This window comes from Numenius arquata, chromosome Z, assembly GCF_964106895.1.
Source record: "Numenius arquata chromosome Z, bNumArq3.hap1.1, whole genome shotgun sequence".
NCBI lineage: Eukaryota > Metazoa > Chordata > Aves > Charadriiformes > Scolopacidae > Numenius > Numenius arquata.
The window spans coordinates 25,106,897-25,129,626 of NC_133616.1; the positions used below are offsets into that span (position 1 = coordinate 25,106,897).

A 22,730-nucleotide genomic window follows, 5' to 3' on the forward strand; every position below is an offset into this window, starting at 1 on the left:
AAGATACGTTGTTCTGTTATTTACTTCATTTTTTTCATAATACCATAACACAGCTGTGGGTGTACTGTAGCCAGCTGTACCTTTGTGTGTTACCCAAGGAAGCAGTCCAGATTTAGAATGCTAAACTGTGACGGTAATCTGGGACTTGGCAAGCTGCTGAAACAAACTGTAAATTGAGACTTCTTGACCGGAAAGAGTGTGTTTGAGAAATAATTATGCGTCTTGGGGGTCTTAATACTGCGAAGAAAACAAATCTCCGTCTACTGAAAACCTGTCAATGGGTTAATAACATATGCCCTCAGAGGTAGTTACCCTGACATCTGTTTACAGTCTTCCTGTGCCCCCTTGTCTTCTTGTCTGAAGCCCTTAAGTATTTTCCTTGGAATTCAGCAGATCAGTTCAGTGGTTAGCAAGAATGATGAAGACGAGTACATCTTTCATCGTAAGAATGATGAAGATGAATACATCTTTCATCTACATCCATCTACAACAGCAGTCTTACTTTGTCGTACTGTTTTCTTGTTGTTTTAGTTAGGATCAGTACCTGAATATTATGATGAAGACCAGGATGGAATTTGAGGATAGAGTGATGTAGCAGTTACACAATCAGATCAGATTCACCAGCTATGCCGTTTGAAATGTCCTTGAGCAATTCCGCTCCTCTCCTGATCAGCCTGTTTATACAAATTGCAGAGTTTCTTTTGTAACTGTTAAACAAGTTTGCATTCCATTCTCTTCCTCTGGTGCTGTTAAAACACTATCTGCAGTACAGGACTGACTTGAAAAACTGCAGTCACAAAGTCTCTGAAACCTGCGTTGCTTTTACATGGAGGGTTGAAGACTGACTGCACAAATCACAGTCCCTTAGTTCTCAGGCCAGCGCTGCAGAACCAAAGCTTGATCCTGGTTTCTTCTGTTCTGTGCCTCTGGCAGTGGTTTTCTCCCCTTGCCTCCTCCAGAAGGCTCAGGTCAGTGGAATAAAAGCGCTGCAATTACACTCAGCCTATAAGCCGGGTGGCATCTTGGTTCTGAAAAACATTCCAAGGAAAAAGCTTCCATTAATATCGATATGTGCCACTCATGTTTGAGGCGATTGTACAGGAGCTGACGGCATTTCAACAAACCAAGCGTTAGCCCCGTCAGGGTAGGGGTAGGTGGGTGCGAAGACGGGGGTGATTCTTTTCAAATCTAGTTAGCTTAACGTAATTGAAGAGCTTTCATGCTCACCACAGCTTTCTCTGAGCAGATGCTCATCTCGTACTTCAGCTGCCAGCAGCAGGACCCGAAACAACCTGAGGTGGCTGGGACCACGTTAGATGACCGTGGCCATGAAGATCAGCTCATGCCTGGATACTCCACGGGCATGAGCGAACCTGCCCACGGTGGAGACAAGGGCAATAAGCGCCATCTGTCCCAAATTGGTTTAGCGAGAGCCTGTATCTGGCAGTAAGTCCTCCAAGGAAGTTTTTGGGCTTTCCACCCCTGCACGGTCTATTAGAGCTCTGTGCTGTAAGGGCAGGTTTTCACATCATGGTCGGTAAAGGCCAACTGATACATATTTTGGTAAGTGCTGCGGCGGGGGGGAGTCTCAGTTCTTGGGCTGGTCTCTTGGTGCGCATGCAGGCAGTCGCAACAAAGCACTTTCAAAGATGAAACCAAGATTTAAAACAAATTGCGGCTGTGTACTGTACATCCAGCAGCAAGCAATATATGTAGTGTACGTAATGGTGAAAAAATAAATGGGTTTTTCAGTAACGTCTTAACGTAGCGCATCTTGACTTTTCTGGTTAAAAAATGAGCTGGGATGTAAACAGGAAGGTAAGTCAAGAAAAAGCCTGTGTGACTGGAGCACTCCGGTTTCATCTCCAGCTGGCTGCGCAGGGACTGATCTGAGGTCGGCAGCTGGAGAACACTCCTCCAGAACCGTATTTCCCGGCTATGTCCCGGCCATTTCCCCTGCCCGGCAGCCTCCACCCGGGCTCGGTGTGCGGGCTCGCTCGGGTGCCGGCGGCGGGAACTGGCCGTCGGGCCCGCTCGCCGCCGCGCCGGCCCGGCCTGCCCGCTACCCGCGGGACAGGCTGCGCGGACGCCCGTGGGGGCCGAGACCCCGTGGCGGGTGGAGCCCACCCCCTGCCCGGGGGCGCGCACGTGTGGGTCAGGCCCCGCCCCCTTTTCGAACTCCTCTGGTCCGTCGCCACGGTAACGCATTGGGGCGGGCCCGCCGGCAGCCAATAGCGAGGCAGCGGGCGGCCAATCAGCCGCCGCGGCTGAGAGGTTTAAACTCGCGGCAGTTGGGCTGGGCCCCGTACTCCGGCCTTGACTCCTGCTGCCGCTGCTCTTACGCCATGGCGCTCAGAGTTAGCAGGGTACGTGTGGGACGGGGCCGGCCGCTACCTGCGGGGGAGCCTACCCCAGCCGAGTGGGGTGGGGCTGTCGCGCCGCGGGTGGGGGATCGCCGCTCGCCCTCACCTGGGGAAGCGCGGGGGGCAGGCGGCCCTCCCGCGTCCTGCTCCCTCCTTCCCATCCCCTCTGCCCAGACACCCTCCGGCTTCGCGGGCGCGGGGGGATGCAGTAGGGTGGCCCTCCCCAGTTCTTCCACCCACCCCCGTGGGGTATGTCCGCGCTTCTCCTTCTTCTAGGGCACCTCCTCTGTTCCCTTCGACCCTCGGGTTTGGGGCGGGGGGCAGTGAGCAGCCATGCGACCCCCCAGGCCTGTGTCCGTAACCCTCTGGTTCCGGGGGTGCAGCAGTGCAGGCCTGGCCTCCCCCGGCGGCGGTGCCGCTGACCGCCTCCCCTCTCCCCACAGAATGCTCGGGTGGCGACCGACACCGCGGCGAAGAGTAGCCTGCTACCTGCCGCTAAGCGCGGGGAGGCGGTAGCCGCCTCCAAAATGGGACTGCGGCCCCGCACCGCCCTGAGTGACATCGGCAACCGCGTTGCCGAGACGAAGAAGCGGGCTGCCGCCAAGAAGCCGGCGGCGGAGGTGGTCTGCAGGAGGGCGCCGGGTACCAAGCCCGTGGTCGCCACCTCCCGGGAGAATGTGGCTGCCAGGAAGACGCTAAAGGAGGTCGTCAAGGAGGAGGAACCGCCGTTGCCGGTCCCAGAGCCCCAGCTAGAGCCTTCCCAGGTACCGCTCGGGTCCGTGTGCCCCCTCCCCAGCGCCGGGCTCGGCTGAGGAGGAGGCGGGGGGGAGGGCGGGCACGACCTCACCCGGTGCCCTGAAATATGGGGGTCCTGAGCCTCCACAGCGCTTTGGTGAAGCTTGCCCCATGGGAGCCTGTGCTTGGCCCATACTGGGCTGCGGAGGGAGGTGCTGCCTGCCCTGATCCCAAACTTCCTTGTAGCTGGAGCCTCAGTCTCCAACCCCCATGGAGACATCTGGATGTGCCCAGTCAGAGGACATGCTGTGTCAGGCTTTTTCCGATGTCCTGCTCGATGTGGAAGATGTGGATGTGGATGATGGCGGTGACCCAAACCTCTGCAGCAACTATGTGAAGGACATCTACAAGTATCTGAGAGACCTTGAGGTGGGTAGGAGCAGGTCAGAACTGCAAGGGATACCTGCTCACACTTAGACTAAACCTGTCATTATAGGTGTGGTTTGGAGCTTCATTTTCACCTATGGATTTTCCTGAGGGACTAGTAAGTGATCGCTCAACTCAAAATGCAAGATTAAACTGAGCTGATAACATAAACAGATGTTGGTTGTTAGAGCAATCAACTAGTAGTACTAGTACCATCCTCCTTCTAGCCCATCTCTAGTAAACAGACCTTGTGCCCTGTGGCCTAAACCCCGGGGCTATGCCTGTACTGAACTCCTTGATAAGCCTTAGGATGCGACAGAGGCTAGGCATTGCAAATGCTCCAGCTAAGCCAACAGGTCTACTTACTCTATTCCTTCCACACAGGAAAACAGACCAGTCAGACCCAAATACCTGGCTGGCCAGGAAATCAATGGGAACATGCGCGCCATACTAATGGACTGGCTTGTGCAAGTACAGATGAAATTCAGACTCCACCAGGAGACGCTGTATATGGCAGTTGGTATCATCGATTGCTTCCTGCAGGTGAGTGTCTCTCACCTGGCACTGGCCAATGCTTTTCCCCTATCCTGAAACACAATGAGCACTGATCAGTACCACCACACATAGTTAGACATGTTACCCTTATTAAAATAGACCAACAGAGGACATGTGATGTTGAATTGTATGCACCACATAACCCTCTCAGCTATGAATAGTGACTTGATAGATAAAAACTGCTTACTTCTCTCCCTCAATTGATCTCAAAGCCTTCTGATACCCCTGCAGATGCCAACATAGGTAACAACAGATGATGCCAGTCTGAACATCAAGTAATAAAACAAACCTTACATTGGCTACCTTGATAAGCTGTGTTCTGAGCTAAGTTATTCACATAAATCTCTACTGCTTCTTACTACAGAACAACACTGTTTCCAAGAAGATGTTGCAGTTGGTCGGTATCACAGCTATGTTCATTGCCAGCAAATATGAAGAGATATTTCCCCCACATGTTGGAGACTTTGTCTATGTAACTGATCACACTTACACTACATTCCAAATCTGCCAGATGGAGATGAAGATCTTGCGAGCCCTGGACTTTTTTCTGGGTCGCCCTGTCCCTCCGCATTTCCTAAGGAGGGCTTCCAAGATTGCAGAGGTAATGCTGAGAACAAGTGTTACTGTAAGCAGCGTCTGTAAAATGCGGTACTTGACTGTAGCAGCTTGTTAAAATGGCTGAAGACATTTCAGTGCTGCCATCAGTTTAGCAACTGAGCCTGGTTGAGGCCTGTCTCCCATGTAGAAACAGGTCTTGTTTATCTGGTTTCAGTCACATGAGCCTAACCCACCCAAAACCAGAATTAAAATGCCTGCCTGGTACTGCAGGTGACTGCTAGACTGCCACTGAAAGACTATGATCAGCCTAATACAGTTCAGAACTGCTCTGTAATTAGACCACTTGAATTTCAAGTCTATAGGTCTGAAAATGTGTGCTAAGGAAGTATTTCTTCCTGCTTGACTAAACAAAGGCTTTACAGGGTGATCTTACATTGGAGATAGCCAATATTTGACTCTGACTTACTGCAGGTGGACTTGGAGCAGCACACTCTGGCCAAGTACCTGATGGAGTTGTCCATTGTGGACTATGATATGGTTCACTTCCCTCCATCCAAGACTGCAGCAGCTGCTTCCTGTTTGGCTCTGAAACTCCTTAATGGATGTGAGTGGGTAAGTCCTTTCTGTCAGAACACCTCCTAGTTTGGGACTCCCATGTGCCTGTGCACCGGTTCAAAAGGCCACTCTGGGCCTGCTGCTTCCATTGTGGTATCCCATCCCTGTGGTCCATTACAAGGGGACAGAAGTAGGGCGGTGACTGTTAACCCTCCCCTGTCAGACAGGAGACCACACTTGCCCAACAGAAGACAAAGAACCCATGGTACTCGCACTGTTCTGGTAGGCTTGTCTAATGACTTCCTTTTCTTTCAGACACCAACTCTGCAGCACTACACGTCTTACACTGAGCATGACCTTCTACCAGTTATGCAGCACTTAGCAAAGAACATAATTCTTGTGAACGAGGGCATCACCAAGCAAATGGTAAGAACCTCAACAGTGCAGGTGGGGAGTATATGTGATTACGTGTCAATAAGTGGCACACTGAAGCTGGCTTAGTGGCTGAGCCACTGCTGGCAAATTTTGATCAGACCTGCCCCCCCAGGTGGGGAAGTCTGAAGATCTTTCGCCTGGCCAAAGTAGCATGAGCCAGCTGTGAACTAGTCTTGTGTGCTCAGATGGGCTTGGCTTGACGACCAAGCCTCAGATGAGCTTGGAATAGTGTGAATTTATGATCAGGGTAAACTTTATCAATTGTATCTCTCTGCAGGCAATCAAGAACAAATATGCCAGCAGTAAAAACGGCAAGATAAGTGCCATTCAACAGCTGAACTCTTCCATCATATGGAATCTAGCACAACCTCTGATTAAAAAGACCTAACTCCCACACTTCCAACTCAAGCAGATCATTGAGACTATGTGTCACTGTGTATATAATGTATCTTATTTGCATGTTTGGGCCCTCTAATAAAGTACTTTTAACTTTTACTTGTGTTCTCTGTGATAGTACAGTTGACTTCGTCCTACAGCTGAGGTGTCTCCCTGGGGGCTGTGAACAGCCCTGAGAGGTGCCATGGGAGCCCTGGTGCAGGCCCTGCTAGGGCTGCTGCCCCTCCAGGCAGTCTGCTAATGCAGTGGCAGAGAAGCCACATTAGTCAGACTAGAGTGCAGCTCTATTAACTTAGTTACTAATAAAAACATGTTACGGTAAATAAATATACTATCAGCTTTACCTCTAGGAGAATGCTGGTCAGAGAGCTCTGTCTGCCTTCACTTAGAAGTGATGATGGTTCTTTGCCTACCACTCTCCCCCTCTCCTCTTTCTTAATTATTTTTAATAGACTGTAGTCCTGCTTCCCTTCTGTTTTTTTAACTGAAACACACCCGGGTGACGGGGCTGCCTTGTTGTTCCCCTCTCCTGCCCACCGCAGGTGAAGGTTTATTTACTGGGAGGGCTTGGGTGACCAAGGAGCAAATGTGCTTCTGACGCCGGCAAGGCACCTCCTGTCAGACGCGGTCCCCTAGTTCAGCCCGGGGCCATCTTCCCACCACGGCACCGCCACCCCCCTCAGCACCGCCCGCCTGGCGGCCGAGCGCCGAAACGCCGATAGGCATGACGTAGAAGCTCGGGATTGGCCGGATGCATGCAGAATGCCGGGGAGCCCCGCCCCACCAAGGCAGAAGCAATCGCCGGCCGGGCCGCTGAGGACCGCGCGCGGGAGTTTTGAAGGCGCCGCCATGGAGCTGCTGCAGTGGGAGCCGGGCGCGGCGGCCGGCGAGGGCAAGGCTGAGGGGGAGGTCTGGCCGGCGGTCCAGCCGGAGGCGAAACTGGACGTCCTCAGGCTGCTCCGGTCAGTGCTGGGGATCGCCGGGGAGCCGCTGGGGCGGCGGTGGGTGCGGCGGGGCCCCCTCAGCGGCGGTTGTGACTGACCGTTGTCCCTTTGCTTTTGCTGCAGCCTGAGGGACCAGATGAAACAGCAGCTCATGGATTACAGCACTGCGGTTCATGCCAGTAAGCTTATCCCGACTCTAGCTCCCTCCAACAACCCCCAGTGCTTCCTCTTGGCGTGATGTTACAGCAATTAAGAACATGACGTGGCTAAAGGATATATATTTTTTAAAATTACTTATGAAAAGCACTCGTTAGCATAATGAAATGTTTTTCTTGACTGAGCATCTTGGTGCGTTTGCAGACAGCTCTTGGAGACAGGTTTGAGCGCTGACAGAACTGCTGTGTGGCTGTGGCCTGCCGCCCTTTCTCCTCTCAGGTTTTCCCTGTAGACTCCTCACATGCTCTGACAAGTGATGACGGTTTTTCAGGAATCTGATCACTGGTGCTGAAGCCTTACCAAAAGTCTGCCAAAGTGTTTGTCAGCAATGCTGTTTCTTCTTGTTACCGTTGCATTTCCATTGCCTGTGCCCTCTTCCACCAAACCGTAATAGAGCAATGCTGCGGGCAGCCTCTGGCATGTCTAAAAAGTGCCAAATGGAAATATTTTAAAGCTTAATTATTTCTCTGATACAGCTGATTGATAGTGTGGTCTCACTAACAGTGGAAGAGATGATGAGGCGTAGAGGTAGGAATAAGAAATACCTTGTTGGTATAGGCATTGAGCTGTTTATCCTCTATGTTCTGTGGATTGTATCTAGAAATCTTTGTTGTGATTTTTTTCGTGATGTTCTTTCTTTATAGGTAAAGAAAATTGCCTTTATCAAGTCACTGATCAAAAGTTTATTGACAGGTATGTCAGTGGATAACTTCAAATTTTTGATGTATTTTAAAACAAAGAGGAGAAGGGTTAGGACCTGAGCTTGGAGGTTCTCTTCTAGTTACTCCCTTTTACTAAATTTTGCAACTTTAGTACATCTCTTACAAGGGTATGTAGTGATAGGACAAGGTGTAATGACTTCAAACTGAAAGAGGGTAGATTTAGATTAGATATTAGGAAGAAATGTTTCACTGTGAGGGTGGTGAGACACTGGAACAGGTTGCCCAGGGAAGCTGTGGATGTCCCAGCCGTGGAAGTGTTCAAAGCCAGGCTGGATGGGGCTTTGAGCAACCTGGTCTAGTGGGAGGTGTCCCTGCCCATGGCAGGGGAGTTGGAACTCAGTGATTTTAAAGTCCCTTCCAACCTAAACCATTCTATGATCTCTGGATTAACAATCGCAACTTTGCAGGAGTCTGGTGAAAGTAAAGGAAATTAAGAGAAAATATTGGGAAGAAGTATTTTACTCAGTCTCTAGTATATTTCTGTATCTAATGTGACTTCTAAATTTGCAGTCCTTGTGATAGCTAGAATTCACTAATATGGTTCCACATGCTAAAATAACTCTGGCCTTAATAATTTGTGGTTTAAAGGAAGAATTGTCTACATGTCTTACTTTAGAAATGTAGAGAGCAAGTTTAAAATGTGATATTACTTTTAAATTTTTTGTGATCTTCACACTGTTTGGAGTTGTTTGTTTGTTTTTGGTTTTGTTGGTTTTTTTTTCCTTCAGTGCCACACAAAATTTGGAACAAGATATGGAGGAAGTAAAAGTCTCTCTCCAGAACAAAACGTTAGCCTTGCAAAGGTAGAATTTTCTTCCTGTTTATTTGGAGGTTTTCTGTTTGTTTATGTGTGCACACATACATGTACATATACATAATTCTGATTAAAACAGGATTTCAAAGTGTTATGGTGTGTATTACAAACATGAGGGATTTTAGTATCATTAAACCAGTAGGAAAGTGGATGGAGGTACTATAAAGAAAAAACAAATTACAGGTTGAAACACGTAAACCCAAAGTTTCCTGCAAAATTGTGTAAGTCTGGCTGTATCATATTTCCAGTAATCCAGTAATCATATTTCTTGGCAGTATTTTACAAATATTTATGAAAAGGTGGAAGCTGATAGGTGTTATACCTCTCTGTGTGACATGGCTGTTCATTTGAACTCCCACCTTTGCCCAGCTTCCCTTCTGTAGACTCTGGGGTTAATGGTGTCTTGAGTATGTTTGGCAAGAGAGAAAGGAGTTGTCACTCCCACAAATAATCATCAATGCACCTTTATTGGCCTGAGAGTTAAGCCCCGTTATTTAACAAGTATGATATCAAAAAGGTACTGAGTATTTTATATATATACCTCCAATGTGAAAGTGGACATAAATAGAACCTTGAAAATATCTCTTCTGTTACTTACCTAAATCTGCTTCTCTCAGTTTCTTATCAGTTCTCATCAGTTATATGTTTCTTCCCCCACAATATGCAGGAACCAACTTATGGTTGCCCTCAGAAACAAAATGAAGCAAAATGATAACGACTCACGGTAAGGTGTTCTTGGGGAAAGGATGGCTAGAAAGGAATGGACTTTACACAGTTTAATGTGACACGTTTCTACATTACTTTGTTGTACATTTTTTAAAATCCAGGTTCCTTCTTGTTTAGACTGAATGATAAACCACCACCTTCTGGCTAGAATCAGCACAGACAGACCTCTTATACCCAGGGTGGATTTGGGCTCTGAATTAACCAACATTTCATTACAGAGATGATAATTTTTGATTCACTAGTGAGAACTGTTTGTAGTCAAGAATTTTTTTTGTCTTTAATGTGTGAGTTACCTGTGTTTATAATAGTTGAGCACATATTACAGGCTTGTAACAGCCTTGCCTCTGCTTTGCTGCCTTTGTTAAGTAATCGTGTAGGAGCTTAATGTTTTTGAAAAAGAACTCAAAGTTTCAAACATGTTTCAAATTACCTTTTAATTTCTTGCCCAATATTAACGGGTGCACACATATGAAATATAATATGAGAAACTTAGTTTCTGTCAGAAATACAAGTGAAAACGTTGCATCTCCGTGATGTCCCTGCCATGTGCCATAATTCAAGAGCTTCAATTCTTGGCCATTTTCAAGTGGCTGGGCTTCATGGATGCCTTCCAAGCTCTGTGATTTGAAATGTTAAATTGAAGTGAAACAGAAATATCCTTTATTTTGGTGTTGGGGTAAATTGGGTTTTTTTGTCTAATCTAAATAACTGCCTTTGACTCATATTAATGGTCTTAAGGTATGCAACTATGTTTCCTTCCTTAGACTAATCATGGAAACTCTGAAACACATAGTAAAGCTCACCAACACCATACTTGAATATCAGCAGGTAAGTGGCACTTGTAGCTTCTGTTGCAGTTGTACCAACTTCAACATGGGCAGGAGCCCAATTTGAAAGTAACAGGATTACACAAGTCATTTGAAGCTAAATATGCAGCCCAAAGGGTGTGGTTTCTACTGGTGTTAAAATTACTGAAATGATTACTTAAAGTGACTATGTAAGAAAGTCTGCTTCTAGAGCTGCCCTTAACTGCTTTTGTTGATTGAATTAGCATCTTTCAATATTTTTTGGAGCCAAGAGTCTAGAAAAATACGTATTTTTTCTTTCTTTCAGCAAGCACGTGAGAAAGAACAGAAATTGAATGACATTAAAATGAAAAGACTCTGTAAGTGTGTTAACTATATTGCCTTTGATTTATATTTGAATGCACAGTTCCTATTTGGAAGTTTTTCTTGTAGCTGTATTAACTTACATCTGAAGTAACTGTGAAACTCTCAACACAGTTATAAAACTTTTGAAAAGAGTAGGAAGCACTGTAAAAATGAGCTGGTGTGTTGCCTACTTGAGCATGAGGCTGACATGTTAGAATGAGAGCTGCAAGAAGATACTAAAAAAGAATGTAGTGGTGTTTTATTTAGTGTAAGCTCCCCAGAAAATTACACATCATTTAGTAATTTAAATCAATCCTACAACACCTAAAGGATTTTTTTTTTTTTGTCAGACTGCACCTTTATGAAATGTTTGCAAAACAGGGGAGAGGATTTACTTACAAAGAACTCTCACAGTAGTATATATGTTGGTATTCAGTAGGCTTGTTAAACTGGGTCAAATTTAGATGTGAAGTCAATCTTTTACTAAGGTTAATATGTTTTATAAATGCTCCTATTCTCATATGACCAGGCTTGCCAACAGTTTTGACAACTATTGTTGGTTTCATGCATAGGAAGTGGTGTATATGTTCACAGTAATGGACAAACACCGTGAAAAACCTGTCTTCATAGGAAAAACAAACATCCTCAGTATCTTCAGAAATACAGGAAGCAATGCTGTGTCAGCATTCTTTCAATGTATGAACTGTCCCTAGATGGTTTTATTCAGTCTAGTTTTCAGCCATGCTTCCTATAAAAAACTAGAAATAGTCACTGGTGTTGTCTATATGTCCCTCGTATGACTTTGGAATTTGGTTTTGATCAAATTTGAAACAGGGAAATGGTCTTAAACACCTCTGACTATAAAAGTTGTGACAACCCAAGATGGGGTATAGGACAGATGTTCCAATGTCCATGTCTGACAGAAATGCAGACAGCATACAAAGTACTTTCCCTTTTCCTAGCAGCCAGGGAACCAATCGGTGTACTTTGATACCAGGAAGCCACAGCATGTTGCCTCTTGGAAGAAAGGGGTATCTTGAGCTGTATTGGAGGGAAGGCACGGAGTGTGAAGTTAGGGTTATTGCAGTGGAAGTGCCTTAGATGTCTGTGAGGAAAAAAACCACATCTTTAGTTCTACTGCTCACCTAGCTACTTCCTAACACTTCATTTTCCTAATAATGGAACAGCACTAAAAAAAGCTGGAAGACAGAAACTACTGGAAATTCATGACATGAAGAAAAAACAAAAAGAGGAACAAGCGAGGATGAATAAGAGCGAAATACTGGAGAAGATACAACGTAACTTTAAAAAAGAGAGAGACATTACTACAGTAATTCAAAATGTACTCCAGGTAATGTGTTGCAGCTTTTAGAAGCAAGTTTGCCCCTTTGCATTACAGTCAAGATAACGTAGTGCGTGGTAAATGTAACTTCAAACAAAATTGTGTTTTCTAAAAACTTTGAGTAACGATTGTAATGGAAAAACTGCTCTATGAAAGGAAAACTATTGCTTTAAAGGCTAAAACCATGAAATTGTCAGACTTCTTTGGAATAATTGTTTACAGAGCTGAGAGGCAATCTATCAATCTGTCTTTATTCCTTTGTTCCCTTAAAGGTACAAAAATAATACATTTTCTCAAAGAATGTCTGTCACAGCAGTGGCTGTATTTCCTTACACAGAGAGTCACCCCTATACCTCCCCCAGATCAGTTGGTTGGGAAAAATAAATAGGTCTTAATGCCATGATACCCATGAGCCAGACCAACCGCTCCTCAGTCTGCCCCTCCTCAGCGCATGGGCTCCTCTGTTTCTGTCCCCCACGGCAGCACAAGGGACGCCTTGGCTGGCAACCACAGCCAGTCTCCGAAGACTTTGAGCGGTGTATCCTTCGGCCTTTTGGTTTCCCACGTCCCAGATGGCGCTGACTAGTCTGTGCCCGTGCAGCTGGCTGGCAGGTCATCTGCAGTATGGAGTCACGGCAAGTCAGGAAGAAAAAACTCAGGATTGGGAGTAGGGTGGAAGGGCCTCCTGCAGCATCCTGTGCTCGGAGGGGCGCTACTGTCATGTCCGCTGTGCCACAGGCTGGTCCGCGGCCTCTCACCGTGTCACTTGTCCTGGTGTCCTGAGCCTGGCCCCACAGATGAGTGACTTGGGTACAAAGATGGGAGGCACTGTGAATTGCAACTGCAGCGCTCCTGATTTGATCTGCAAACGGGCTACAAAATGCCAGTTAAGCACTTGCAGAGTTTTTTTAAAAAATTTAGACTGGGGAAAAGAGAACATATTGGAGCGCTTCAGGTAGAAGATGGGATATAACCGTGCTGTGAATTGGGATGATTGGAAGAATGACAAGGACAGAAGGAGAGCCACATGTTTTTGTATTGCACGCTATGTCTACTAATAGTTTGCATTGATGACAATGTTACATCTCAAATTGAGAATGAGAAATTAAGCATTTTAGCAGCTTTTAGATTAGATTCCTAGAATTATCTTCTGGCTTTGTATTCCTAAAATCTCCTGAACTGTAAGTAGAGCAAGTCTTCTTTGCCTAAATTGAATAATTCCCATTTTCAATCCAGAATGGCAGGGTGAGAATGGTGACTGTGTTATCTTGTGTTTAAGGCAAACTTTATTTCATGTGGTTTTAAAAAACAAAACAAAACAAAAACCTCTCAATTCCTATGCTTGAAACAGGGGTGGTGTGTGAGCACCTCTAGCAATTGCAAAGCACCACAGGTTTTTTTGCCTGTGTATTGACAATAGGATTTAAAACAATACTTCCCTTTTTCCTCTTTCCCCCCATCCCGCCTACTGCAAACACTGCTGTGAGTTTCAAGGGCTAACAAATAAAAAATTTAAGAACAGCTTTTGAGAGATTTTAGTAGGAATAATCCTTTTTAAAGGCTTTTTTTTTAACCAATAATCTTTCTTTCTTACAGAATATCATAATTGCGAGCAGAGTTGACTGGGCAGAAGATCCATCTTTAAAGGCAATTGTTCTACGGCTTGAAAAAAATGTCAATTTTATGTGAATCAGGAGGAATGGAGTGTGATTTTATGCAGTGTATGTAACCCGTGTACTCAGCTTTGATAGATGAATAGGCATCACTTAAAGCATGCTTTAAGAATTTTAAATATCTCTCTGCAAAGTTATTGCTCTCTCCAGAGACTCAGAACGTGGCTGCACGACTCTTTGAAATGAAATTTAATTCCTGATAGGCCAGAAATGTTTGAGCAGGTCGCATAGCTGATGAAACTGCCCAAAGGGCCACTTAGCTGTCCTGTCCCAAGAGCTCAGAAAGGCAGTAAATAAGAAATATAAATACAAAAAGAATAATAATATCTCTATTTTAAGCCTTTATGTCAAAGTGGGCTTAAACTGAGGCCCTGCCCTTTCTGCCCCTGCGGAAAAAAAGCCCGAATTGGGAAGCTCGCTAAGCCTTTCTTTGGGTTTTGTGGTTTTTTGTTGTTATTTGGTTTTGGTTTTGTGTTTGTTTTCTTTTCTTATTATAGCGCTATGTGCAATTTTTAAAGACGGACAGGTTTATACTTTTAACTGTGAACGGCTGCCTGTGACTGTGCTCGTCCGCTCATCAGCTCAGCAGAGCATCTCGCCTTAGACGCGACCCACATGCCGCCCCACGTAGCAAAACGCGGCAACCCTCGGGGAAAATGCCAGGAAAACGCCGGGAAAAGTGAAAAAGGGTGACTTCTAGTCATTTGTTATTTTTTGTTATTGTTAATTATTGTTATTTTAAACACGCTCCCGGAGTGACAGCTGCACGGGGTTTGAAGCAAAACTGAGCAGGCTGTAGCGCACGACGTGTTGACAGGGGCTAAGCGAACACCGGCGTTTAAAAGGAAAAAAATAAAAATAAAACCACCCGAAAACGGGGTAACGTGATTTATTTCCGAGCGGTCTCACCGCCAGGCCACGCCCACAGCGGGCGTGGTCACGCCCGCTGTGGGCGTGGCCCGGCCCTGCCCCCCAGGCGCGGGCGGCGGCGTGAGGCGGCGGGGGGTCACCATGGGCAGTAAGATGGCGGCCGCCACTAGGGTCGTTCAGGTAACGGCGGGCGGGCGGGAGGCCCCCGGGGAGGGGGTTTGGCCGGGGTCGGGGAGGGCAGTGGGGTTCTCTTCGCCTCGCTGCGCTTCGCTTCGCTTCATCTCGCCTCTCCGAGGCCTGTGGCGGCCGGGGCCTGAGGCGGCGCCGGGGGAGGCCGGTGTCCTTGGCTGGGTGGGGGAATAGGCGGGCGGTGGGTCCTGCCGGGTGTCGGCGGTGATTTGGTGCCGGTGCCCGGTTCTCTGGTACTAACGGATGCTCCAGGGTAGCCGGCAGTCTTTTGTGCGCTGTTCCAAAGGGAGGACTGTCCGGCATCTCCTTTCTGAGCCATCCCTCTTCAAGGTGAAGGTGGGACGCGGAGTCTTCTTCAAAAGACGCGTTTCAAAAATAAGCAGCACGGCTTCGACTACCAAGCTTTATCATTTATAGCTGCTTCTTAGTGGAACTTAGCTGAACAAATACGTACAGGCATATATGTACATAGCACAGCTAGCAATTCCATGTGGTAAAATTTTATAATTGCATTCATGCGGCTATGGTAGCATTTTGGGCCCGCACGCACAAAATGCTCTCAGAGAAGGAAGAGAGGGCTTGTTCTTGCTCGGGACATTAGGGTAGAGGTGTGCCTTTAAAGGTGAAATTTCTCCTGCAGTAAACATAACTTCAGTAAGTTTGTCAGTGGTGGTACAGAAGGCAGCAGTATAGGAATGGTTCTTTAATATGTTGTATGTTCCATTTTATTATTGTGAAGGTAATGTGTGTCTAGAAATATATTTTACTCTCCTTGTTTCTCCTGCTACCCTGCCTTGTTCTAGGTAGTCAAGCCGCATACTCCGTTAATTAAGTTCCCAGACAGAAAAAGTAGCCCCAGACCTAAAAGTAAGTATTTCATCTGTAGATAAAATTTGCACCACGTTTCTTTGCATTTACTGTTTTATATAAGAAGCAGCACACAATTTTTCTGTTTCAGCTATGCAACACAACTTATTTTGATGAGGATTTCTGAAACAGTTGTTTTAGTTTCAAGGCAACTCTTTGACTTTCCTTTTCAGACTCTATACAACTGTGGGAATACACATAATACATGCATATTTTTATTTCTTGGTCAAAACAGAACCACGAAGATTTTCGGTATTGTTTTTCTACTTAACATGTAAAGTCTTATTTTTCCAAATACTAGTATTTGTGGTTGGACTCGATGATCTCAAAGGTCCCTTCCAACCAAGAAGATTCTGTGTGTGTGTGTTTTGCCTGAAATGTTGGTGCCCAAGTCAGTTTGAAGGAGCCTCAGGTATTCGGTGATGTTTCCAGAAATGTTGTTGCATTTTCCTCATCTCTTATTTTTGTAGTTGGCGTATGCAATGTCTGGTATTTGAAACTATTATTATAGCTGGGAGAGCTATATCCCACTGTACATTTTAAAAATTATTTCCTTGTGCTTCTAATTGATGCTGAGAAAAAATTAATTTCATTGCAATCTTTGACATTGTCTTTTATACCTATACATGTGTAGGATTCCCAATACTGTTAGACATCAAAGTTATGTAAGTGGTACATAGTTTTAATACTCCTTTTGAGTCAACAAAGCATTTGAAACTAAAGTAGGAAAGGTCTTAAGAAGCTCTGCTATGTTATTTGCAGTTGTTTAGAAAGACCATACCACGTTATTTGCAACAGCATTATCACTTTTGTGATTTAGCTTTAAGTTTAGTTTATCCATTAACATTACAAAGTGTCTACAGTGGACACCACTGCCACTTCCGACTTAGCTGTGAACTCTTCAAGAGCTATTTTCTGTGCTGACTTCGTTGGAGTTCTGTACATTGTGCACAGGCAGCCAAACACACCACTTCTCATGCCAGGGAACTGCTTTATCGAAGGCTTGGAAACATGTTACTTACCTCTTGTTTATCTCTGCGTGGGAAGACTTTTGTGACTACATCTTTTACATATGTTAGACTTTTTTACCTTAATCAGGTTGTGTCATCTCATTGGTAAATTTCAAGCTACCTCATCTTGCTTGAATGCTGAAGCAATAACTGTATTTTACTGCACCAGACTGTTGCTTCTGCGTAGCCAAACAGAGCTCTGCAGATACAGACTAAACTTTTAGGGATGTCTGTGCTTGAAAGGCCAGGCAAATTCTTTTACCTCATCAGTACTGCAGCATGATGGTCTCAAAAAGGGAAGGGAAAAATGTAGTAGAGACAGTATCTGAGCTAAAGCAACAGCAATGTTAAGTCTCGTACTTTTGAGTCTTGACTTGAGATGTTTGTAATGCATCTACTCCAACTACAGTTCAGACTGAAACTTGCAATAGAGGAAAATCCTTGGCAAATCTCTAGGCTTTTTTGTATTACATGAAACAAATTTGGAGAAATTGTTTCCTGTTTTTTCATGTATAAGGCATGTTATTTCTTGAAACAAAATACTTTGCCCCCGTTCAGAATATGCTCATTCTGATGGGGGGGTGTCTTCCTCCTCACTCTGTTTGGAATCTTCCATTGTTCCTTAACCACCTGAAGAACTTGGGACTTTGAGATACAGTCTTCTGGCTGAGAACTTCTGAATGTGCCTCTCTGTAGTGGCTTTTTTTTTCTTTTTTTTTAACCGATGGTGGTTTGACCACATTGTGGTAGGTGTTTGGAGTCCCAATCCTGCCATTGACTCAGACTCACTATGGCTAAAACTGGCCCCTCTCCTTTGTCCTTACTGGTGTTGCTGGAGGCAGGAGGGAGAGAGGCAAGTAACGCCGTGGTATTTTAACTCCTCGCATTCTTTGACTCACCCAGTCTTGATGCTGCTTATTTTATAACTATATAGTCGCTCTGTCCCAGCTGTTTAGATGTTGCATTTGTCTTGCTCGTTTTTCAGGAGCACTGAGAGGGGCTTCCTGTGGAAGCCTTCTGCTTTATCAGATGTTTTAACCTTATATTGGGAGGTCTGAGTGCTTATGAGGTAAACATACTGTGATGAGACTCCGTCCTGGCTAGAGGGGTGATTGTGTACTGCCCTTGTAAAATCAGCCACGGTGCGACAGACCTAAGGTTCAGAACGCTGGCTTTGACAATGCTGCCCTTTTGTCATCTCTTCTCCTATCCTCAACCTCAAGGCACCTTGTCTGACGTGAATTCCTTAAGCCTAGCTCCTCACCTGCAAAAGTACTTTGTGCACTCCTTCGTCTCTGCATTTCATTAACATTGCTCGTGCCTGATATTTGGTGGTCATTCTGCACATCATTAACAAAATCTGGTATCATCCATTTTGTAATATCAAAAATGAGTACAACACTGCATTGCGTATTGTGGTATGTTGTAGTTGTGAGCTTTATCCTTCTGTAAGCCTCTGCCTCTTTTTCACTTGTCTTTACAGTCGCAGTACGCAAAAAAACATTATTTCAGTGGATCTTAGTTATTTGTCTTTGTTATCTTTCTACATAATTGACTCCGTACATTTATGACACTGTATGCTTTTTCTGCAAGTACAGTGAAAAGGCCTTTGTTAGGATATATGCTGATTTATCCTGTTTCTACACCAGTATTTCTGCCACTTAAACATGCTTTCTTCTACTGTCGCAATTTTTTCACTATGCTCTTGATGTATCTAACAATAAAAACAGGTGGTGAGAAGTGGAGTGTCTGTTATCATGAAGAAAATTGTCAATAACTGGTAACTTTTATTGGCTGGTCTTTAACTAATTTTACAATGGTTTTGCAATCTGGGTTTCAGTACAGGAATCTCTACAAGCAAGCGTGCCACCTCTCCATGCTTCAAAAGCACAGGAGTCTGCAGGAGGCAGATCACCGGCCTTTCAAAACACCCCACCTGTTAGTAGAGTACAAAGTACACCAGACACTTCTGAATTAGCAAGAACCTTACCTCAGAAATACAGAAGGAAAGCTATGTCAGATGAAGAGATTGAATTTATTCAAGTAAGTTTTGTTTATTGGTGTGCATTGTCTGTATTTACGCAGCATTTCTACACCTTCTTTAAAGTTTGAAATCTAGTATCGCCTTGTAATTCTTGGTGAGGATGCGCTCCCGGCTTTCCTGGCTTTGATGCGCAGTACCCAAGCTACAGATTCTTAATACACAGCTCTCGCCAATTAGTAGCTTGTGGTATTGCCGAGTAGAGAGATGCAGGCTTCAAACAGGCACGCAGGTATCTAGCCATAGTCGTAGCCTGCGTTGATCGCCATCCCTAGCTGTTTTGTAACAGCTGTTTAATGTGTAATTCGGATATGCTGGACAGGAGCCCAGGGGCCTGCTCTTAGACCAGCGAAAGCTATTATCAGGTGACTGAAGTCCAAAATGTTTCTCAAACTGGTTTTTTTAAGTTACCGATTAGTAAGGTAACTCTTGTATTTCATAGAATCATAAAATCATAGAGCGGTTAGAGTTGGAAGGGACCTTAAAGATCATAGAGTTCCAACCCCCCTGCCATGGGCGAGGACACCTCCCACTAGACCAGGCTGCTCAAAGCCCCATCCAGCCTGGCCTTGAACAGTCTTCCACTACTATTGCTAGTAGTGGAAACATTTTATTAAACTCGATAGAAATATTTTCCACAGTATTTGTAAATATGGCATTGTACGTGACAGGCAAGAAAAACCTGCTTTTGTTCTGTAACGATTCTCAGTCGTAAGCACTGATGCTTAAAAAGGGAAATGCACAAAATTTGAAGAACTTGTGAGACAGGTATGAGATTGAAAAGACACTTGCATAGCTTTGTTAACAAGGACACCTACAGCGTCATAATGTTAGTAAAGGAAATCAAGTTTTCCTGCATGTGTGTCTATAACAGTGCAAAAGATGATTTGATCTCAATTTCCTGTTCTTTTAGTGGAATATATTCAGCTGTCCGCTTTTCTTTTACAGCGTGGAGGCCCAGAATAAGCATGGAAGATAATTCATTGGCCACCGTTGAAGAATGACATATTGTGTTCACAATAAAGGCAGTTTCTTAATATTAGAAATGATTGTACACTAATAGCTTTAATAAAAATCCATGTGAGGGTGAGAAGGTTGACACAACACACTATGTATTAATTTGTGATTGAGAAGGATTTTCTGTTGACAGCTAACTAGCAATTGAATATATTTGATGTCCACACCATTAAAGTATTTTTCTAATTAGCCATTTGCAAACTTGACAATAGAACTCAGTCATGTTATTTTTCTACTTAAAAAGATTCAGATGTCTCATCAGGAATGATTTTAGGGTCAGGAAAGGGACACTGAGGTATTTTCAGAGATGATCAAGACTTTGCGGGTGTTCTGAGCTGTTGCACAGCTTTGGTCGGGCAGTTGCATGGCAGCCATTTTCCCTGAATCTGAGGTTGGGAGCGAAATAAAAACAGGTTATCATAGAATTATAGAATAGTTTGGGTTGGAAGGGACCTTTAAAGGTCACCTACTCCAACCCCCCTGCAATAAGCAGGGGCATCTTCAACTACATCAGGCTGCTCAGAGCCCTGTCCAACCTGGCCTTGCATGTTTCCAGGGATGGGACACCTGCCACCTCTCTGGGGAACCTCTTCCGGTGTTTCACCACCTTCATAGTGAAAAATGTCTTCCTTGTATCTAGTCTGAATCTTCCCTCTGTTAGTTTAAAGCCACTACCCCTTGTCCTGTTGCTACAGGCCCTAGTCAAAAGCCCAACACGTCTTTCTTATAAGCCCCCTTCTCTTCTCCAGGCCGGATAACCCCAGCTCTCTCAGCCCGTCCCCACGGGAGAGGTGCTTCAGCCCCTTGATAATTTTTGTGACGTCCTCTGGACCCGCTCCGACAGGTCCATGTCCTTCCTCCAGAGCTGGAGGCGGGTTATTCCGGGCTAACGTAAACCGTCGGCTGTTCCAGCAGACAGCCCTCTGGGCCCAGTTACCGTTCCGTTATACCCCTGACCCGGGCGCTGTGCCTAACGTAACGCTGCTTTTCAGGCCTCATTTGCGGCCTCCGCGCTCCCCCCGCCCTCCCCGGGGCCGGAAGGCGGCTGTCGCGAGGCGCCGCCGGCCGCGCGCGCAGGGGGCGGGGTGAGGCCGGCGGGCCGGAAGCGGCGCGGCGCGCGGCGCTGTTAAAGCCCAGTCGCCGGCCGCGCCGCGTTATTTTTCCGACAGCCTAGTCCCGGTGGTGGCCATGGACGCGCGGGCCCGCGCCAGGCGCTATGAGAAGCTCGACTTCTTGGGGGAGGGACAGGTGAGCGGCCGTTGGGGCGGTCAGGCGGCCCGGTGGTGGCCCGCGTGTGACCGGAGGGGGAACTGGGGCGGCCGGGCCCGGGCCCCGTCTTGTCTTCGCCGGCGGTGAGGCGCGGATTATAGGGCCAGAGGCGGGGCGGCGGGGGCTCCGTGGCCGCCTCCTGAGGCGAGGCCGCGTGTCGGGCGGCTCTGCGACCTGAGGAGCGGGGTTGGGCGGCCGGCGCTGCCCCGGCGGTCATGCAGGCCTCTGTCTTTCTCCGCAGTTTGCTACTGTCTATAAAGCAAAGGATAAGAGCACCAACGGAATCGTGGCTATTAAAAAGGTGAGTGTCGGAATATTTTCCCATTCAAGTGTCTGGTTGCTCTTGACCTGCCTAATGATTCTTTTTTTTTTTTTTTTTTGACCGACCTAATGGGTAGTGGGGGGATAGATGTTCTGGTTTCTAGAGTATTTTGTTTAAATCATGTAGTTAATCTGCCTTTAATACCTTCTTGCCCCGCCCTTCCCCCAAGAAGAGACACTAGCTTCAGTCTTACTACATTTCTGAGTTTCTGAAGGGTTACTTGGTCTGTAACTTGACATTTCAGTTATTTGTTAAACAGATTTATTTTTTTAAAAAAGCACACTTTTCCAAACTTCATTAGTCCTTGATAGTTGCTTTTTTTTTTTTTTAATCTTTCTTCCTGCTGTGGCCCATTTCCTTAAGCCCAGGAAAGTTACTCCTGATTAAGTTCTTTAGAATTTATGGTAGTTTTTAACAAAAGTGATCTTAGATCTGCAACTTAATCTGCATCACTACAAAAGTTGAAAATGTCGATATTGTCAGAAAGTGTTTCACTTCATACTATCTGAAGACATTGCCGGAAGTTTTTGTGTTAAAAACGGGTGATTAGCTGTGCATTCTGGTGGATGAAAAATGCACATTACAATGCTTTGGTTAGTTAAAGGGCCTACTGTACTAGACTAGTCTAACTATATCAATAGTAAGTAACTTTGATACATTAATCCCTTTTAGCATTATAATACTTTTCCCATATGGTTGCTGCTAGTAGCTCCATAGCTAGTCCCTCACTAGCTGTTACAAAATGCATTCTTGTTTGTATCAGAATATTTTCTTAATTTTTAAAATCTGGAAATGTCGGTGGCAGGATTCTGGACTTGAAAATTTCAGGGCAGTAGATGATTGAGATAGAAGGATTTTAAGGCAGCCCAATTTACAGAGCATGCTGATTTTACTAGAATCATTCTAAGATAACTGTCAATTACCTTGCCCTCATTTCTCCCTGGGGAGAGGCTCGTTAGCGGTATAATGAAGCTTTGTGGCTACGAAGCATTTTGTGCCACCAGTTTGCATTATGTCTGCTTTCAGTGCTGTCATGAGTATTTTTAAGCATTTATAAAAGCTAATGCTCTTGAGACAATTTTTTTTAATTTTTTTTTATGGGGAAAATAACCCCAAAACAACCTTAACCCTAGCTGGTAGAGCACTTAATGGTACTGAAACTCATTCTGTCTTAGAAGACTAATACTAAAGAACGTATCCCCTACTATTGGGGCAGATGGCTTAACCTTATATAACATGAAACATTTCTTTTCAGATTAAACTGGGACATAGGTCAGAAGCTAAAGATGGTGAGTTTTAAAACAAATTCATGCTGCTGAAGCTGTGCTTTGTTTGCTTTGGTTTTGTAAATTGGTACGCTGATTTCCTGCACCATAACTTGGCTGAGAGAAATGAGTTCAACTCTTTTAATGTAAGGCTAGGTGTGAGGGGATTGCTTCCCAAGGTGCAGGAACAGAAAAAAGCAGCAGAGATATGTGCGTGCGTAGTTTATGTCTAAATATGAATATATAAGTGGCTATATTGTTGATTTAAG

At 45.3% G+C, this 22,730-nt stretch overlaps 4 protein-coding genes across 5 annotated transcripts in view; all 4 read left to right on the plus strand.

Moving 5' to 3' along the window:
• Window positions 1–2,345: 2,345 nt before the first annotated feature.
• Window positions 2,346–6,015, plus strand: CCNB1 (cyclin B1). The gene is made up of 8 exons (XM_074166140.1): window positions 2,346–2,366; window positions 2,807–3,127; window positions 3,345–3,527; window positions 3,909–4,067; window positions 4,444–4,680; window positions 5,109–5,249; window positions 5,508–5,618; window positions 5,905–6,015. The coding sequence occupies exons 1-8, from the start codon at window positions 2,346–2,348 to the stop codon at window positions 6,013–6,015; spliced, it is 1,284 nt and encodes a 427-aa protein (XP_074022241.1).
• An 836-nt stretch (window positions 6,016–6,851) lies between these two features.
• CENPH (centromere protein H) lies at window positions 6,852–14,451 on the plus strand. The gene is made up of 9 exons (XM_074166787.1): window positions 6,852–6,985; window positions 7,091–7,146; window positions 7,828–7,876; window positions 8,634–8,708; window positions 9,387–9,443; window positions 10,210–10,273; window positions 10,559–10,610; window positions 11,784–11,947; window positions 13,535–14,451. Exons 1-9 carry the CDS (start codon window positions 6,873–6,875, stop codon window positions 13,625–13,627), a joined length of 723 nt encoding a protein of 240 aa, XP_074022888.1. The 5' UTR covers window positions 6,852–6,872; the 3' UTR covers window positions 13,628–14,451.
• Window positions 14,452–14,591: 140 nt separating this feature from the next.
• KGD4 (alpha-ketoglutarate dehydrogenase subunit 4) lies at window positions 14,592–19,810 on the plus strand. The gene is made up of 4 exons (XM_074166651.1): window positions 14,592–14,661; window positions 15,474–15,537; window positions 18,388–18,590; window positions 19,537–19,810. The coding sequence occupies exons 1-4, from the start codon at window positions 14,623–14,625 to the stop codon at window positions 19,552–19,554; spliced, it is 324 nt and encodes a 107-aa protein (XP_074022752.1). The 5' UTR covers window positions 14,592–14,622; the 3' UTR covers window positions 19,555–19,810.
• An 890-nt stretch (window positions 19,811–20,700) lies between these two features.
• Window positions 20,701–22,730, plus strand: part of CDK7 (cyclin dependent kinase 7) — a 30,284-nt gene continuing 28,254 nt past the window's right edge. Inside the window, exons 1-3 of one of the 2 annotated variants that reach the window (XM_074166063.1) lie at window positions 20,701–20,853; window positions 21,116–21,175; window positions 22,452–22,485. In XM_074166063.1, coding sequence (XP_074022164.1) covers window positions 20,794–20,853; window positions 21,116–21,175; window positions 22,452–22,485 — 154 coding nt within the window. In that variant the 5' untranslated portion in view covers window positions 20,701–20,793. The remainder of the gene's footprint in view (window positions 20,854–21,115; window positions 21,176–22,451; window positions 22,486–22,730) is intronic. The other variant, XM_074166062.1, reaches the window with a different exon arrangement.

Excerpts from the sequence above, each read along its gene's own strand:
- CCNB1 (XM_074166140.1), top strand. The coding sequence starts at position 2,346 with ATGGCGCTCAGAGTTAGCAGG. Across the intron at positions 2,367-2,806 it reads TGGCGCTCAGAGTTAGCAGG|AATGCTCGGGTGGCGACCGA; the intron begins GTACGTGTGGGA and ends CTCTCCCCACAG. Across the intron at positions 5,619-5,904 it reads AGGGCATCACCAAGCAAATG|GCAATCAAGAACAAATATGC; the intron begins GTAAGAACCTCA and ends ATCTCTCTGCAG.
- KGD4 (XM_074166651.1), top strand. The coding sequence starts at position 14,623 with ATGGGCAGTAAGATGGCGGCCGCCACTAGGGTCGTTCAG. Across the intron at positions 14,662-15,473 it reads CCGCCACTAGGGTCGTTCAG|GTAGTCAAGCCGCATACTCC; the intron begins GTAACGGCGGGC and ends GCCTTGTTCTAG. Across the intron at positions 15,538-18,387 it reads AAGTAGCCCCAGACCTAAAA|TACAGGAATCTCTACAAGCA; the intron begins GTAAGTATTTCA and ends TCTGGGTTTCAG.
- CENPH (XM_074166787.1), top strand. The coding sequence starts at position 6,873 with ATGGAGCTGCTGCAGTGGGAGCCGGGCGCGGCGGCCGGCGAGGGCAAG. Across the intron at positions 6,986-7,090 it reads GACGTCCTCAGGCTGCTCCG|CCTGAGGGACCAGATGAAAC; the intron begins GTCAGTGCTGGG and ends CTTTTGCTGCAG. Across the intron at positions 10,611-11,783 it reads CATTAAAATGAAAAGACTCT|CACTAAAAAAAGCTGGAAGA; the intron begins GTAAGTGTGTTA and ends ATAATGGAACAG.